The following is a 17,495-nucleotide window of genomic DNA, read 5'->3' as shown; positions in this document are numbered from 1 at the left end:
AAACCATGAATGTACCACATTGTTCTTTTTAAATGTTTATTTGATTAGTATATAAATTAGAACAGTATGCCACAACTGCATTGAGGACCTAAAAATCCTAACAGAAAGCACACAATCTCTCAAACACGCACTCAAATGATACATACACCCTAATTCAGACACATCAACATGCGCACAACAGACTCACAGTGCTAAAAAAACAACCCTACAGTCTGCCTTTAACTACCTGTATGGATACTTGTGCAAAAGACTAATAATCACTCCAGATACCAGTCAAAAAACTAGTCTATATGAAAGACCTAGGTTTTCTACAATGCAAAGTATCTTCTACCAAATCCCTTTTAAACTGAATATGCAGATTTTTCGTTGTGTACAAAGTAAGTAATGACAATTCATGTGCTATGTACATGATCTGTGCTTAAAGTAACAGCTGTCTCCATTTCTTAGCATTTTATGAGAGCAAATATGCTTTGATTGATACACATGGAGAAAGGGGTGGTCAAATTTACTGTTGTATGGCAAATTTTTGCATTCGAAATTGAGTCATTTCAATAAGAATCCGTGCAAAGGGGAATTCGCTGGAGGGTGCAAGATTTTGCAGTGGGTTCAAACTAAGTTGTCGCATTAAAAATAGCTATTTCAGTAAGGATCCAAGCAAAAGGGGAATTTCATGTGAGGATGAAAAATTTCTGAATATGTTTAAATTGGTCACGTGAAATCATTGTGTTGACCAATAAAGTTGCTGCACCTTACGTTGCAATTGACCTTGGAAAGTTCTCTCTTCTTTTTTTTTTTAACATTACTAATATTTACCGTTGATCAGTGAAATTCAGTCATTCCAACAGAAATCCATGAGATCGGGAATTTTACATCAGTTGCCCAGGCAGATTTCACTTGTATTCAAGTTGGTCACAAATTCCCCACGCTGACCAACAGAAAGCTGCTTGGTATGAAAGTGACTTAAAGCTTTTGATAATGGAGCTTTTTTACGTGCAAAATTTCGCAAACTTTGCTGCACCTTAAGAGTAAGTTCTTTGACCAGTTTATAATTAATTTCACTGATGTTGCACTGATTAGTACTTTCTTATTTTAAGTTAAAAAAAATCTGCATTTTATGTTCTCAGGTGCATTCTTAACAGTTTAATTTTGTCTTTAAACCTGTCTTGTATCTCGCAAGTATTAAAACAAATGTGTGGCACAGTTTTATTCTGTCAGATTTGTAGACTTCTGTCTGCCTTGTTTCAGATCCCAACACAGATGGAGGTTTCCCCACTGATTGACTGGCAGTATTTCTGTGAACACAGGCTGACATCTGGAGTCAGATGCTCATCTGACAGTCAGAAGAAGATCAGAGGTGTTAGAATGAGGAGAGAGAGAGATGACATGGAAAAAGAATTAGAGTTTGATGATGGGGTTTAATTGTGTGAAAGAGTAATCTGAGGGAAAAAGGATCCAAATCTATGCATCTAACAGCTCGGCATTGCCCTGCATTTTAAGGGTCTTTGTGTGTTTGCAAAGGGTCAGTTCCAAATGAACGTTCAGTGCAACAGTGAAGAGGACATTGAAGTTCATTATGGGTGTCGTAGCATGTTTAGTAGTAATCTTCGTAGTTCTTAGGGTTCAGGCAGTAGAGAATAGCTCCTCCGAAGGAGAAGATGGTGGCTCCCCAAGCCAGACCGTAGCCCCAGTTAAACTCGTGGTATATGCTCAAACTGATGGTCTCGATGAACTTGATGGGATACAGCACCAAACAGCAGGCCTGTAGGACCACTGTGAGAAACAGAAGAGCGCTGGCAATGAAATTTGAAATCATCAAAGAGACAAAAGTAGGTTAAGAACATTAAAAGTCTGAAACCTCAATGGGCTTTATTTCTTGATAAGCTCCTCAACAATGTGAGCGACTTCAAAGCAATGTAAAAATCCTCTCAAAAGAGATGTGGAAATGTCTGGTTTCGAAATACCTTACATCTTTTCCCTGTGATGCGTTCATATCGAGAACAACTGATTACTGAAGCAGCTGTGTGATGTGGCTTGGAAAAATAATGCATTTGCTGTTTCCTGGTCCATTAGCCGCAGGAGTTGCGTCTTGGAGCCAACAACACATTTTAAATTCATAATACATGAACCCTAATTTAATGTGCATGGAAAACAGAAATGAGAAACCAACTCATTAATGTTTTCAATGTAAGTGTGTGTGAGTGTATGCACGGTTGTGTCTATTTCACCTGCAGCAAAGAGCATAACAGCGACTGGTCGGTAGAAGCGTCTCCTGGAGCGAATGCAGACAGACACCAGGGCCACCAGGAAGGAAAGGAGAATAAGGAATGCTCCACCCAACAACAAGGCCAATGTGGCAATCTGCCAGTCTGCATTAAAAAAATACATAAAAATGCATTATATTCATAATTATCATATTTTATCTGATGAAAAAAAAATCCCATGGGATATATGCCTCATTTACTATATGTGCTAAAGAAACCTTCAAGACATAACCATCCAAAATGACCACTTTTACTTTTTGTGTCCTTTTTTTATGTAATTACATGGAAATCATTAATGAACATAGTATTCAGAAATTCTCCTTTTGTGTTCCTTAAAAGCCAATAGAATAGATTAAGGGTGAGTGGTAAAACTTTACAATAAGGTCCCATTAGTTATCATTAGTTAATCTACTAAATAGTTTACTCTGGTCTTTTAAATAATATTATCAGACTTCTGGTTTTAAGATTAATAAATACTTTACAAGTCATTTTTCATTCTTAGTTTGTTAACCTATGTAGTTAACTAATGTTAAGAAATGGAGCCTTATTTTAAAGTGTTACCAGACCGGTAAATAATGACAGAATTTTCAAATTTTTGTAAACTATTCCTTTAAAAGACTCTTAACATGCTGAAAAGTCAATACACACATGGCTACAGAATGGCTGACACGAACACTCACACCTTGGGTTTGCGTAACTGAAGGAATGAACCTCTACGGGCAGCAGAGAGCTTATCGACAATTCTGGCGAGCTAAATGGGGCATCATGTAATGTATTCCTCCCTCCCTTTCTTCTTCAGTCCCTCTTATTTCTGCTTTTCATTCAAGCACTCTGATAAACTCAGCTCGAGTAGGGCCCAGAAATAGCACTGAATCCTCCATGGAATGTGGGAGTGAGGGAGGGGGCAAAGAGAAAGAGACAGAGAGGAGGTGCCTGACACAGTATGCCTGCTTCCATATCTGAAGACATGAGAGTATATGTGTGGAATCTCACATGCAGTTTGGGACGACTCCTGAGGAATCTCATTAGGTAGGCAAAAGGGGAAACGCATTATGAGCAGATGAGGACTCTCTGAGGACTGACTGGACAAGTTTTTTTTTAAGCTATAGGGAGGCTGAGGGATTCATTTTTTTTTCTAATTTGTCATATTATTTCTAACTCAGAATGTCAAATACTTCAAATTATTTAATAGTGAGTAGCTTACATTTAGAGACAAATATGGTTCACCAAAAAAAGAAAAAAAAGATCCAAACAAAGCAACATTTTCTTTATTGTATGAATCAAAATGAAAGATTTAAATGACTAGTTTTGAATCAAGAATGAATCAGCGTTTTGCATGAATCAGTTGAGTGAATAATTCAATGACTCAATCATAAGGACAGTTATTTGTTTTGAATCATGAATGATTCAGCGTTTGTGAACTAATCAGTTAAGAGAATGATACATCGACTTCAAGGTATGTCACTTGTGTCATAAATGAATGGTACGGTCCCAAATGTGGACTTACAATGGCCGGTGGGCCGACAGTCAGGTGTTACAGATTCCTACCCGACAGTCAAAGCAGTGTTATGTCACAAAAGTGTGGACTCAGAGGAAGACCCCAATGATTTTGGGGCCATTTGGGTCAGGGCCAACCAGTGTTTGTAAACAAATCAGTTGAGATAATGATTCAGTGGCTCCCTTAAAAGGCCAGTCATCTGTTTTGAATCATAAATTAATTGATCTGAATGAATCGGTATATATTTCAATGACTCATTTGTATGGACAGGAATTTGTTACAATTTGTTACATTTCTAAATTAAACATTGTTTTTAACAAATGGGTTGAATGAACAACAAAGACTGTTGCATCATTGTAGCTTGCAGAAAGGCTTACTTACATTTTACTTCCAGCATGTCTGTTTTTTTCCCCTCAGTATAGGGAATTTGGGGAATTTTAAAGATGGCTATTACACAACAACAAAAAGAATAAGATACCTCTGTTTACTCAGTGCTAACATACATCTAAAAATCGCAAAGTTTCATTAACTTTCTGCTATTCAGGGGCAAGCAAACAATCTATTGCAACACTATCCATTATAAATAAAATCATAGACACAGTGTGTTTGTACTGTTACACAAGTTACAAAAACAAGTACATTACAGGAACCACTGGTCATTAATAATTTAAAAGGTTTGTTGTTTTAGATTTGAAAAACTCTGACTGGTCTTTTATTACTATATAAATGAGGCCAACAATAGCAAACTAGGACATTTTGACTAACCATCTTCTCCTGTATTGTGTTCACAAACGAGTTTCTCAAGAGTTACTTCAGAAAGTTAAAGAAATTATATTATGAGTGAGTGAAGTGACATTCAGCCAAGTATGGTGCTCTGCATTTAACCCATCCGAAATGCACACACACAGAGCAGTGAACACACACACTGTGAGCACACACCCGGAGCAGTGGGCAGCCATTTATGCTGCGGCACCCAGGGAGCAGTTGGGGGTTCGATGCCTTGCTCAAGGGCACCTAAGTCATGGTATTGAAGGTGGAGAGAAAACTGTACATGCACTCCCCCCACCCACAATTCCTGCCGGCCCGGGACTCGAACTCACAACCTTTCGATTGGGAGTCCGACGCTCTAACCATTAGGCCACGACTTCCTATATACATTAGAAACAAAGGCCATGATAATGTTTTTTAGTCATCATGTGATAAATGATTCAATTACTGAACCTGAGAAAGGATTCAAAACATTTCATAAGACATTTATGGCTGTTTGTTTAAATAAAACCATAAAAGCCCTGGATCCTGTCACAGGATTTTGTTATCACACAGTGATATCTGTAAATAGAAACATCTTCATCAGCTCAGGAAAATGATCTATAATTTTCTCTGCTGGAAAATAATCATTTCTAGCACTAAATCAAGTCAAAACATAATTTTCAGAAATTGCTGAGATTCAGCTTCATTCCACCGTACTATAGTTTCAAACATACACAAAGCCTTTTAAAAATATATATATATAAAGTTTATGATTCAGCATAATAATGATGTCTGTCACCGCAGGAAGTTGGAAAGAGATGTATGAAAACAGAGCTGCTGATATTTGCTTCCATATAAAAAATTAATTCTGACACCTCGATCTCCGACCCCTCTGGAGAGCTACCAAAAGCCTGCAAATCATCAACGAAAGTGTCTTTGGGAAAAAGATTTTGACTTCATGTACCCTTGAGGTCTACATCTGAGGGGTCTCCGGCAGAATGGAGCTTATCCAAAAACCCCTGTAGGACTACAGATGGAAATGAGGATATGACATAAAAATAAAAACATTCATTACTTTAATCTGTTTTTCAGCAAGCAAGTGCCTCTTATGCCGCGTTTCCACCGAAACTACCCGGAACATTTGTACCAGGAACTTTTTTCCCCAGGAACCTTTTTCCCCCCAGACCTGTTGCTTTCTGTGTTTCCACCACGGTTTAAAGTACCGGGAAGATTAGGCAAATAGACTGGTGACGTAGGTCTGCGCGCGTTTCTCAATACAAAGTACTCTGATTTTGGACGTGCATCCTCGGTAGATCAGACTTTGCTCATTCGACTCGGGAGTCGTACTTCATAACTTCAGTCAGCTCGCCTTGGTTACTGCCATTTTCCTCTCTGTATATTTACAATAAAATGAAATAGGATATCAAATACCACTGCCTCTTTTCGTTTTCATTTAAGCATAATAACAGCTGCAGAAATGTACTTAGTTCAGGGATATGTGTATATATATACAGTCGTGGGCTAAAAGTTTTGAGAATTACATAAATATTAGTTTTCAAAAATATTAGTTTTTTACTTTGCTGCTAAACTGCTTTTAGATCTTTGTTTCAGTTATTTCTGTGATGTACTGAAATATAATTACAAGCACTTCATACATTTCAAAGGCTTTTATCGACAATTAACATGACATTTATGCAAAGAGTCAGTATTTGCAGTGTTGGCCCTTCTTTTTCAGGACCTCTGCAATTCGACTGGGCATGCTCTCAATCAACTTCTGGGCCAAATCCTGACTGATAGCAACCCATTCTTTCATAATCACTTCTTGGAGTTTGTCAGAATTAGTGGGTTTTTGTTTGTCCACCCGCCTCTTGAGGATTGAACACAAGTTCTCAATGGGATTAAGATCTGGGGAGTTTCCAGGCCATGGACCTAAAATTTCAACATTCTGGTCCCTGAGCCACTTAGTTATCACTTTTGCCTTATGGCACGGTGCTCCATCGTGCTGGAAAATGCATTGTTCTTCACCAAACTGTTGTTGGATTGTTGGAAGAAGTTGCAGTTGGAGGGTGTTTTGGTACCATTCTTTATTCATGGCTGTGTTTTTGGGCAGAATTGTGAGTAAGCCCACTCCCTTGGATGAGAAGCAACCCCACACATGAATGGTGTCAGGATGCTTTACTGTTGGCATGACACAGGACTGATAGTAGCGCTCACCTTTTCTTCTCCAGACAAGCCTTTTTTCCAGATGCCCCAAACAATCGGAAAGGGGCTTCATCGGAGAATATGACTTTGCCCCAGTCCTCAGCAGTCCATTCACTATACTTTCTGCAGAAGATTAATCTGTCCCTGATGTTTTTTTTGAGAGAAGTGGCTTCTTTGCTGCCCTTCTTGACACCAGGCCATCTTCCATAAGTCTTCGCCTCACTGTGCGTGCAGATGCACTCACACCTGCCTGCTGCCATTCCTGAGCAAGCTCTGCACTGGTGGCACTCCGATCCCGCAGCTGAATCCATAACCTAGGTTATGGAACGCGCTTCCCATTGCTGTTAGAGAGGCTCACACAATAGCCAGTTTTAAGAAGCTGTTGAAAACTCATCTTTTTTAAATTGCTTTTATGGACTGTCAGTAATATTCTACTGTGTTGTACTGTAATGAGTATTTTATGATTTATACTTTTTACTTTGTATTGCATTTATTGTAGTTTTTGAATTTTATTTGTTTGTAGCGCTTTGGGTTCTAGAAAAGCGCATTATAAATAAAATGTATTATTATTATTATTATTATTATTATGCTGCTTGAACTCAGCTCGCTTTGGCTACTGCAATTTTCCTCTCTGTATATTTACAATAAAACGAAATAGGATATCAAATACCAATGCCTCCTTTCGTTTTCATTTAACCTGTTAACCTGAACCCCCCATTATGGGACTCACAGCTGAAAGTGCTCTAACTACCTTATAATTGTAATAGTTTCCTACTTTAGTGTGTTACAAACATAATTGTGGTGTCTTTAGAAAGAAGACCCTTTTTGCTTCACTTTTTATCAACCAGATTTGATAATACTCAAAAATATTAAAAGTTATAGACACTGAAGTGCCTTGAATTTTTTTTACCACTCTTAAATATTTTTTTTTTTGATATAAAAATACATGAAATGAGACTGGCTGCAGTTCCTCTGACAGCCACTGGTGTCAGTAACGGTTAGAAATTTCAGAACCTACGCAATGCTCCTTTAAGATACTGATGTAACTCAAATTTAAATTGTAAAAAACTAGGTGAACTCTTTGACCATCGACATTTATGAATGTGATATTTTGCTAATATAATAGACAAATTAATAACAAAATAAAATGTATTCTCTAAAGGCTTATTATAATAAAATAAAACATTCTTATCTTCTAAAGTAATGTCAATTCCTGAAATCTCTTCAAAGAAGATCCTAAAATCACACCAGAATAATTTAGTACAAATATACTTTCATCATTCAAATTACAAAAAACACATTTCAAATCAATATCCTTCTTAAATCTTTTAATAATCTCATTTACTGGATAAATACAATGAATAATTTTAAATGAAACCTCGCGAATCTTATTGATGACACAGTATCTCCTGGAGATTATAAAAGCCTCCTCCCAATTAATGTCCTTAAAGCGGGAATTCCAAAAACTTTTAGCTGGGGGTATTCTAAATGGCCGATAAATCTGTCTAAGAAAATTATTATTGCATTTTTTATCAAGAGTACTTATACCATCTAACTTTACATTTAAGTCACTAGTTATGTTCAAATCAAAAGCATCAGCAGCTCGCATCAACTGAAGAAGACCAGAAGGTATAGCATCAAAGACCACTGCATAATCCTTTGCAGAAATTGGAAGTTTAAACTTATTTAAAAATTCTCCATATGAAAGTAAAACACCATCAGGACGAAACAACTGTGTCACCAATATAATATTATTTCTGAACCAATAATCGAAAAAAAGTGTCTTATTCTTATATTTAATATCTTTATTGTTCCAAATCAAACACCTGTGGGGAGAGAAATTATGTTTGTACACCAACAACCAAGATAATAGAGCTTGTCTATGAAAGTTAGACAGCTTAAGGGGAATTTTATTTATATCAAAATTACAATTGAGGAGAAAAAAAAAGTACCACCTTGCCAGCAGGGACTTTCTGAGGGGCATTTTTTTACCCGGAACTTTATTTAGTGCCTGGTTCCTGCGGTGGAAAAACACAGAGAACCAGGCCAAAGTCCCTAGTTCCTGGGTAAAGTTCCTGCGGTGGAAACGCGGCATTAGCTAGGTTCTTTCAATCAGATACCGTGATGAGGGGAAAAAGAAGTCCAATCTTATAGACTGAATTACGTCAATAAGACACAGTGCCTCCGCAGACAGGAAGGGAAACCAGTGTAGCCTACACTTTGTGTCGTGGACTCCACACTGAACCGCTGCCTCTTCACCAGTCGAGCGTAACATCAGCACAAAAAGACACTCACACACTTTCAACAAATAAATGTTGTTCACGAATATCTCTCCCCAAGAGCTTTCCCAACCTCAGATTTCCACTAAATGTGTACATGTAAAAGGGAGTGTGTTTATGTTAGCATATCTGCTGTTAAATTGACAGTGATAAACTTAAAATGATACCCTGGAGTCGATGAAATATGCCTGTATATAGTAGGCTGTGGAGTCAGCCGGTAATTGCGAAGCTAATGAGATTTAGTTTAATGCACAGTTCATGACACAGAGGAAACAGAGGAAATGGAGGGACTGATTACAGAAAACCCAAAATCAATAATGCACTGCAGAGGGAAGTCATTCACCCAGGCCGCTCTTTTGGTATTTCGACTAAAGCTTTATGACTTTATATGGAGTCAAACTGTGCCTCTTAAATATGACGGGACAATGTCCTGAGCCAAATAAGTTATCACTGCACACCAGAGCAAAAATAACACCTTAAATCTTAACTGCTTATGGCTATCCGAGACTTAACCTTTAAAAAAAAATTGGGCACCAAATATCTCTACCAACATACAAGAATATGAAGGGGGAAGTGCCCCCAAACAGCGGTTTATTCGCTAGTAAACCTTCACAGATGCCAAAAAGGAAGTGTCTTTTTCAGGGCCAAATGACATTTCTAGAATGCAGCACTTGTTTCCTTGGTAACTAATCTGTCCACATTAGGGCCTCTAAGGAGCTCTCCTCTCACACTTAACCTCACTCCTTGGCCGGTGAGGACACCGTAACAAAGGCTCATTTTATAGACAACAAAAGCAGAATGAAACCCCAGCTGGACCACTGATTCCATCACACATTCCCACATCATCCAAAAGCCCTTCCACCAAACAAGCTGTGAATAAAATACAGCGTCCTAGTAAATGTTAAGGATCGATATCAATTAATTAATGAACAAACATTGTCTCTGTAATTAGATTAATCCTGACTTGCTGTAGGCTGGAAAGTCTTTTTATTAAACAAGACGAATTCAAGTGATACTAACTAGTAACACATACTGGGCATTTATTTTTAACTATAGTCCCTAAAAATAAATCCTAGTGATTGAAATTAGCAAATAATCCAACAGTACCTAAATTATTTTTTATCTATATGTACTTACTCGTTATATATAGTAATTACCTATTAGAATGTTTTATTTCAATAGTTGGTAAAACCTATTAAGATTTTTTACTTAATCTAGAAAAAAAAGCAACTGAAATAAAGAATGTAACTAGTAACAATTGGAATAGATCTCGAATTATATAGGATATCTAGGCTATTTAAAAAGTAGGGTAATATTGTTGAAATAGAAGTAACTTTAAAATGCATACTAATTAAAGGACTAAATGTGCAAAAAAAAAAAAAAACCTGGTCATCCCTGCTTTAATCTGACAAAGAAATGTAAAACGCAAATTGTTGACTGTTCTCAGTATTTAGAAAAAACTGGTTAAGCATGAGCTGAACAATGAGTGATAACGATGCGCTTGGGAGCGAAGGGCCCCTTTTGTTGATCTCATAAATCAAATATGTGCCTTCAGGGCCATGTTGCAGAGCTCACTAAAGTTAAAGAGACTGCGTCCTTTTTTGTTTCCCCCGAATCTTAAAATATGTATGTGCAGCATCCTGTCTGAACATTTGCAATGTGTATTGCAAAGTTAAAAAGTAGCGGCTCTCACCGGTCCCTTTCTGCCCCAGCGTGCTGTCGCACTTCCAGTCCGCGGAGGCAGCGTGCTTCCTGCACGACTCCCACAGGGACAAGTGGTACTGGTCATCCGCGGTGACCCACGCCGGGCTCAGCACGGCCCCAACATCCAGGCACAGCGCGAGGAAAATACACACCAGACCCACCAACTTCAGGGGCGTCAACGCCGACACGCGCACCTCCTCCGCTCCGCTCACGGACGAGGCCATGTCGGTTGGATGCGCCGGTGATGTGGAGCGATGTTGTGATGTGGAGCGATGTTGCGCTGCGTCGCGGAGAAGCCAGGAAAGATGATCCCAGACAATGTTTTCGGATCTGTGTGCGCGAGCAGTGTTTTGAAGATCGTGGAGCAGCTGCGCGAGAGGGACGCTGTAAGCAGCTGCCCTTGCGCTTCTGTGGACGCGACTGCACTGTACATTATTGAAAAATCTCTGCTTCTCCTGCAGGGTCCTAGTGCCTAGCTAGAACTCCCTGTTCACAAACGATGAAATGAAACGTTCCAAGCGGAGTGAACAATTCATCAAAATATGTGAACCTCCCGAGCCTTCCGAGACGCAAAAACCTGACAATTCGATTGATAGAGCAAAACCTAAACTGCTTTAATAGCCAAACAATTTAAATTATAGAAATAGAATATGTAGCTAGCCTATATGTGTTTTTTTTTCTTTATTTATTTTCATTTAGGCTATTAATTTATGAATTAACAAGCAAACCCTTTTTTCACTCAAGAAGAGATAGCCTACATTATTGTAGACTATGTACAAATAATTTTTTAGGTTACTGCATGCTTTTTATTAGGTGAATCATGGCTGCAGCAAAACAAACCGGGACATTAAAAGACAATATGCTTATTAATAATACTTAATAGTAGGATATAAAACATAATGTGCCGAGAGATAGCTGCGGTTTAGCATTTTAATAAGCCTATTTAACATGGAAGGATCACTTGACCTTTAAAAAGAATCACTGAATCGTTTTCCTAACCAGTTTTTTTTTTTTTTTTTTTTTTTTTTTGAAGCGGACTGTTCAAAAGAATCGATTTGCGGAAATGAGTCGGACGTCCCGTCACTGCTTCTCAGCTGGCGTTTAGATTGTGGCATATTTCTCTCGCACGATATTCCCTCATTTGATATTTTCTCCCATTCTCCCTCTTCATTTAGCTATCTGTGCTATGTGCTCTCACAAACACGCACATAGAGCAATGTGTCTTATTTCAGACAGATAATGAATAATCTTTCTCAGTATAATTAGAGACACATGAGTGCTGATAGATATAAATGCTTTCCTAACGTTGTGTGGGAAAGGGAAAATATTATTTCATCAAAAAATTAACTGGTGCATAATATAGCCTATCTAAAACTGTTCATTTAAAAAGTAGGCCTTTTATTTTTTTGCAAGTATATGAATGCATATTCATTAGTAGAGAAGCATGAATCACTAGCTCCGTGAAATTCACTTATAAGTCAAAAGACAGATTAATCAATTTCCTTCTTTTTCCACATTTTTCGTGATTGGAAAGTCTGTCAACAAAGGACACCTGAAATTCCATTACACCATCAATCGCTTGGCCTTGCTAATAAAAGTATCTAACAGAAAGAGATAACACCCTCAATACATTCTTTGTTCAGTTCACAAGATGTACACCATTCTTCTGTAACTCCACCGTGTGTTAACATGAATGAGCTTTTTATGTGGAGTAATGAATAATTATAAGTACATTTAAAATGAATTATTGTTAACAGGTCAAAAATACTGGTTTACCTTGAAGGTAGAATACATTCAGAATTTAACAGACTGGCAGTCTCAGTTGCATGCAGGCAATTTTTTTTCCCCCTCTGCAAAGATGAGACAAATTCTTTCTCCTCTCATCTATTCAGGTCAGTAAGGTTTTTTCTTTGTTTGCTTGTTTTTTTATCAAGGGTTTTGTGAAAGAGACAGGAATAATATGATATACTGTGTGTGTATTGCATCCTTCTGCTTGTTTCAGAAATGAATATGTATTGTACTGATTTTAAACGCCATTTGTTGTTAGCATTATAAGTGCATTTTTGTCCAACAATATAAGCAAACATTAGCTAAATCAAGAGAAGTAGCTGTAAATAAAGCACACATGCATAACACATTAAATGCTTAGCTAGAATACATTAAAAGAAAAAACTGGACAGTGTTGTGCATATCTTAATACTGCCGGTCAAGGTTAGATAATCAAAAATCAAACATCATAGGCCAAATGTGTAATCAGAGACAGAAGAATAAAGAATCCTATATAGCCCCAAAAAGACACTATTCAAGTTAATAGTGTAGCAAGACAAAAATTTTGTCCATGTTGATTAATACACACATCAGAGAAAATGAGCGAGATTACTGTGATAGCAGTATTTCATTTTATTCACTGATTTTAGGCTACTTGTTTATTTGTAAATGTTCCCTTATACAGTTTGATAGAAGGCTAATGTACAGTTTTTGCTTTGCCAAAAAAAAAAAGAAAGAAAATTCAGCAACAGTGAAATTTTAATTAAAATCCCTTTTCTAGAGAGTGACATGAAGAAGGAAAAAAGAAAAAGAAAAGGGATGTGATGAGATGAGATGAAAAGCAACTGTTAAGACTATGTATTTATGACAGGAATAAAGTATCCATCACAACCTGATCACATTTATTTAAGATTTATTTAATGCACTAATGTAGTTCACTTGTTTCACGTATTCACCGTATTTTCTGGCCAGTCATTATAACCTAAAAGCCGATATAAACGTTACGAATTCCTTCCTGTCTCATATACCTACAAAAAGGGATTTATAAAAGAAAAAATATTGTTCTGTAATTACCGCCCATATCCCACAACCCGCGTCATCAGCTTACTATCATGTTCTTCACTATTACTACCAGTTCATTCTGGCTCCTCACTGCGCATGCGCCGAATCAGGACAATTGGACTGTTTACGGCGCTTTGGGGTGGAACGGGTAAACACAGTTTTTGTTTATTCTGTTAATCTGATTTAAAGTCGCAGCCTTTTTCTAATTATTATATACAACACATAAAGCTTCAGACGCGTCAATAGATATATTAATTTGTGCCGTTTTTATGTATAAAACCGCGTCGACAAGCTTCAGGCGATAGTCATCACGTAATGACGCAATTTTGTATTCCTGTCATGTTTTTTTAACGTCTCTTGGCTGCAGCTGTACGTTTCTGTATAGTGAAACGTACGTTTTGTATACGTAACGTTTCCCGTTTTTATTCGTGTGCTGACAGTGATTGACGTACATGCTAACGTTAGTACGATAACAGTCCTTGAGCCATACAAAATGATTTATGTTTTTGGACAGATTTTTGTTTGTTTATTGTGATTTAACACATGGACATAGCTCTGTAGAGTTGTATGCCGAATTCCATCGAGAATATTGCTGTTGTTTTAGATTTGAGAAACTGAAAATGCAGAAGTGATGTCCTGTAAAAGGGTGGTCGTTGATTAAATCTGGTCGTCTGTTCTGTTGTCCCCTAGTACCAGTTTCTCTCTTTGAAAAGCTGCAGGAATCATGGGAGCTGGTGAGTCTTTTTTATACTATAGTTCTACAGACTATTTTATATTTAAAAGGATACCGGGTTTTTTTGTGTGTTTTTTTAAGGTTGCTAAGATATGTAATGGGTGTGTATGCGCAGCCAGCTTGTGATCTCATGGATGTCAAGTGAAGGCGATGCATCTTTCTGTGCTTGGTTTTAGTCACAGATTATCAACAGGGGTCTTGGCCTACATAGCACCTCTAATATTCAACTCATGCTTAATCAGATAATTATGGATCACAATACAGCATCGGATTTATTTCTCCCACTCTCAATGCTGAAGAACAGTAGGCTACTCTTTCACAAGCTCCCTATGCCTGGGAGTAACCTGCATTTCAAAGAAATCACTGTCAGTTATAGCCCCCCTTCTCATTTCTGTGCTGTGTGCTTATTGTTTGTATGTCTGTCAGTGTTCCTGCCAGCAGATGCCGCGCACTCAGTGCTGCGGAGACTCCCGAGAGCAAACTTCTTCTTGGAGGAGATAAAACAAGGGAACATCCAGCGAGAATGCAGGGAGGAAATCTGCAATTATGAAGAAGCCAGGGAGGCGTTTGAGAATGATGAAAAAACGGTGAGTTTGGGTTAGATGCATGCTTATGTCTTTGCATGAACTTGAACACAAAGTCCTCTTCGTCATTACACGCCATGGCATTTCCTCTTGGCAGGAAGTGAGCATTATCGACAGGAAAAGGCTCAGTGGATACACATTTTCTCCGGATGGTTAATTATGCATCATTCAGATTAAGGATGTTTGAGTCATTTACTTGTGGGTGTTTACATTGTTTATACGAAATAACAGAACAATATAAAGTATGTTTTTATGTAATGTGTGCTCTTGTCGAGTCCAGTACAGGGCTGCATGATTTGGGGGGAAAATATAATTGTTTTTCTTTTATTTATTTAATTTTCCTCAGATGATTGTAACAAACTAAATTAAATAAAATCAATACAGGTTTGATGTGCTTGTTTGTAGATATGCACGCATGCATGTTTGTCCAAAAATATTTTTTTAAATAAATTAAATTAAATTAAATTGTATTTTTTTTTTTTGATTTCTTAATATTTGTACTTAATACAAATATTAAAGGAAATAAAGAAAAAATAATACAACAATAATTTTATTTACAGTAAAACTTTCAAATGACAAGATTCGTATAGATGGCATTCTTTATTTCTTCATTTTCAAATATTAAACTCTTTTGTTGTAAAACCTCAGAGAGCCTTTCAGCTTCTCCTTTGTTGACAACAAATGGTTTGAAACTGAGCACTTCATATTGCTAATCTAAACACTATTTCAATGTGGTGCACAGTCGTTGGATAGGGTGTGGTTTTTGTTTTCAATACAAGCAAGTTTGTTTTGCTTATTTACATGTATCCAGACAATGTCCTTATCAAATAGTTGTTTTCTCCCTTACAGAGGCGTTTCTGGGAGGAGTACCAGCGTGAGAGCAGCCCCAGGCCTGGAGGACTGGAATCCATCGCTGGTGGCATTCATTCTCTGTACCTGATCTTACCCCTGCTGCTGGTTTTGCTGCTCATTGCTGCAGTTTCCATCACGGTTTGGAGATGCCACTCACGCAAAAGATACCAGCAAAGCCCTGCCATTGGGCGTCCACAAAGAGACACAGCCCTATCAGTGGTGTCCATGGACCAGTCGGGTCGGCACTACCATCCTGACATCAGTCCTCACTCAGAGATCAGTGCCCACAGTAGCCCAGCCTACCCTGGTGCTGACCTCACACCTGGGCGGGGCAGTCAGGGTGACCCGCCCCCTTCATATGAGGAAGCTGTGGGGCATACAGATATACAGATTGAAGCGGAGCCTCCACCACAATATGAAGACATCATCAGTAACCACAGTAATACAGTTATCATCTCCCAGGGAAAGTGATGGATCTTCCAGGCATGTTATCCAGCCTCATGTAGGGATGCATCTTGATGCCAATACACCAATACTGTAAACCCTGTCATTTCTTACTCGCTGTGTCTCGCTTCTCTTTCATAGCTTATGTTTTGGCGGGATGTGAACATGCTTTGCCCCATTTATTTTTTAAGTACTAGAAATATTTTTTTACAACATCACTACTTCTGTGACAGGCTTTTCAACTCCAGCACTAGCAAAACAGCTAAACTTTACTTAATGTGAAGAGAAAACAACTAATGCAATAACATTATCCACAGTTCTGTAACTCAGATACTGATAAACATTGAGATGCTTTGATTTCAGAGATGTTCGTAGAACTCAAAAAAACATGAGTTCTGATCCATCCCAAATCCAGTGACGGACAACTGTGATGTCATCAGCCATTCTTTTGAGTTAGTAAGTCCTATGAATGTCAGAATATCTTAGAAAGGAACTGAACATTTGGTCAGTTGTGGCCTCTCTTGGCACAATTAAAACATAATTGTAAATAATCAGATTCAGAGGGAAAAAATGCACAATAATTTCAGGAAGTTTAAATTGTATTGTTTACTGAAATTCAAGGTTCACTGTAACCTTTATTAGTTGACATTTAAACGTGGGCTATCTTTGTGTAATTGCATAGACGTCACTGGGCACTGTGAAAGCCTCAATGAAATGCTGATATTGGGTTGATTTTTTTTTTTTTTCACTAGTTGAGGCATTAAACACTGTGTTAGATTTAGTTATCATGTTGGAAACATTTCAGCTGAATGGATAACAAGTTAACAGTGTGAGTTAGCTGAGAATACATTGCTGATAATATTGACCAAACAAATTAAATCCAGATTTTATGTAGCATGATGGTTGTTAATGCTGAATCAGCCTCAAGTTGGTCAACCAAGTCAACATGTGTGGGGTTCTGATTCATATTTGGATTAAGGAAAATACAATACTGAATGGAATAATTCACCCAAAAATAGAAATTTGCTGAAATTTTACTCACCCTCAGCCCATCCAAAATTTAGATGAATTTGTTTATTGGATCAGATTTGGAGATATTTAACATTACATCATTTGCTCACTAATGGATCCTCTGCAGTGAATGGGTGCCATCAGAATGAGACTCCAAATAGCTGATGAAAACATCACAATAATCCATAAGTAATCCACAGGACTCCAGCCCATCAGTTAACATATTGTGCAGTGATGTTTGTAATAAACAAATATATACTTTAAATAATTGCTTCTGGCCAAAATATGAGTCCTCTATCCAAAATAAAAATTTCAGTGAAACATTCTGAGGCACCCGTTCACTGCAGA

General features: G+C 37.7%; 2 protein-coding genes across 2 annotated transcripts; one reads left to right on the top strand and one right to left on the bottom strand.

The window, feature by feature from the left end:
* Positions 1-1,395: 1,395 nt before the first annotated feature.
* On the bottom strand, positions 1,396-11,135 carry LOC132114717 (transmembrane protein 47). Its single transcript, XM_059522995.1, has 3 exons — positions 10,684-11,135; positions 2,226-2,366; positions 1,396-1,770 (listed from the first exon to the last, which is right to left on the bottom strand). The coding sequence occupies exons 1-3, from the start codon at positions 10,916-10,918 to the stop codon at positions 1,592-1,594; spliced, it is 555 nt and encodes a 184-aa protein (XP_059378978.1). The 5' UTR covers positions 10,919-11,135; the 3' UTR covers positions 1,396-1,591.
* Positions 11,136-13,592: 2,457 nt separating this feature from the next.
* On the top strand, positions 13,593-16,956 carry LOC132114713 (transmembrane gamma-carboxyglutamic acid protein 1-like). The gene is made up of 4 exons (XM_059522992.1): positions 13,593-13,671; positions 14,214-14,257; positions 14,683-14,843; positions 15,690-16,956. Exons 2-4 carry the CDS (start codon positions 14,248-14,250, stop codon positions 16,161-16,163), a joined length of 645 nt encoding a protein of 214 aa, XP_059378975.1. The 5' UTR covers positions 13,593-13,671; positions 14,214-14,247; the 3' UTR covers positions 16,164-16,956.
* Positions 16,957-17,495: the final 539 nt, after the last annotated feature.

Source organism: Carassius carassius, chromosome 34, assembly GCF_963082965.1.
Source record: "Carassius carassius chromosome 34, fCarCar2.1, whole genome shotgun sequence".
NCBI classification, from domain to species: domain Eukaryota; kingdom Metazoa; phylum Chordata; class Actinopteri; order Cypriniformes; family Cyprinidae; genus Carassius; species Carassius carassius.
This window is presented reverse-complemented; position numbering and strand designations above follow the sequence as displayed.

Bases quoted from the DNA above. Each gene is read 5' to 3' on its own strand.
- LOC132114717 (XM_059522995.1), bottom strand. From the start codon at position 10,918: ATGGCCTCGTCCGTGAGCGGAGCGGAGGAGGTGCGCGTGTCGGCGTTG. The intron at 2,367-10,683 runs GTGAGAGCCGCT...TTTTTAATGCAG, and splicing joins GCTGGGGCAGAAAGGGACCG to ACTGGCAGATTGCCACATTG. The intron at 1,771-2,225 runs GTGAAATAGACA...TGTTTCTCACAG, and splicing joins TGTTATGCTCTTTGCTGCAG to TGGTCCTACAGGCCTGCTGT.
- LOC132114713 (XM_059522992.1), top strand. The intron at 14,844-15,689 runs GTGAGTTTGGGT...TCTCCCTTACAG, and splicing joins TTGAGAATGATGAAAAAACG to AGGCGTTTCTGGGAGGAGTA.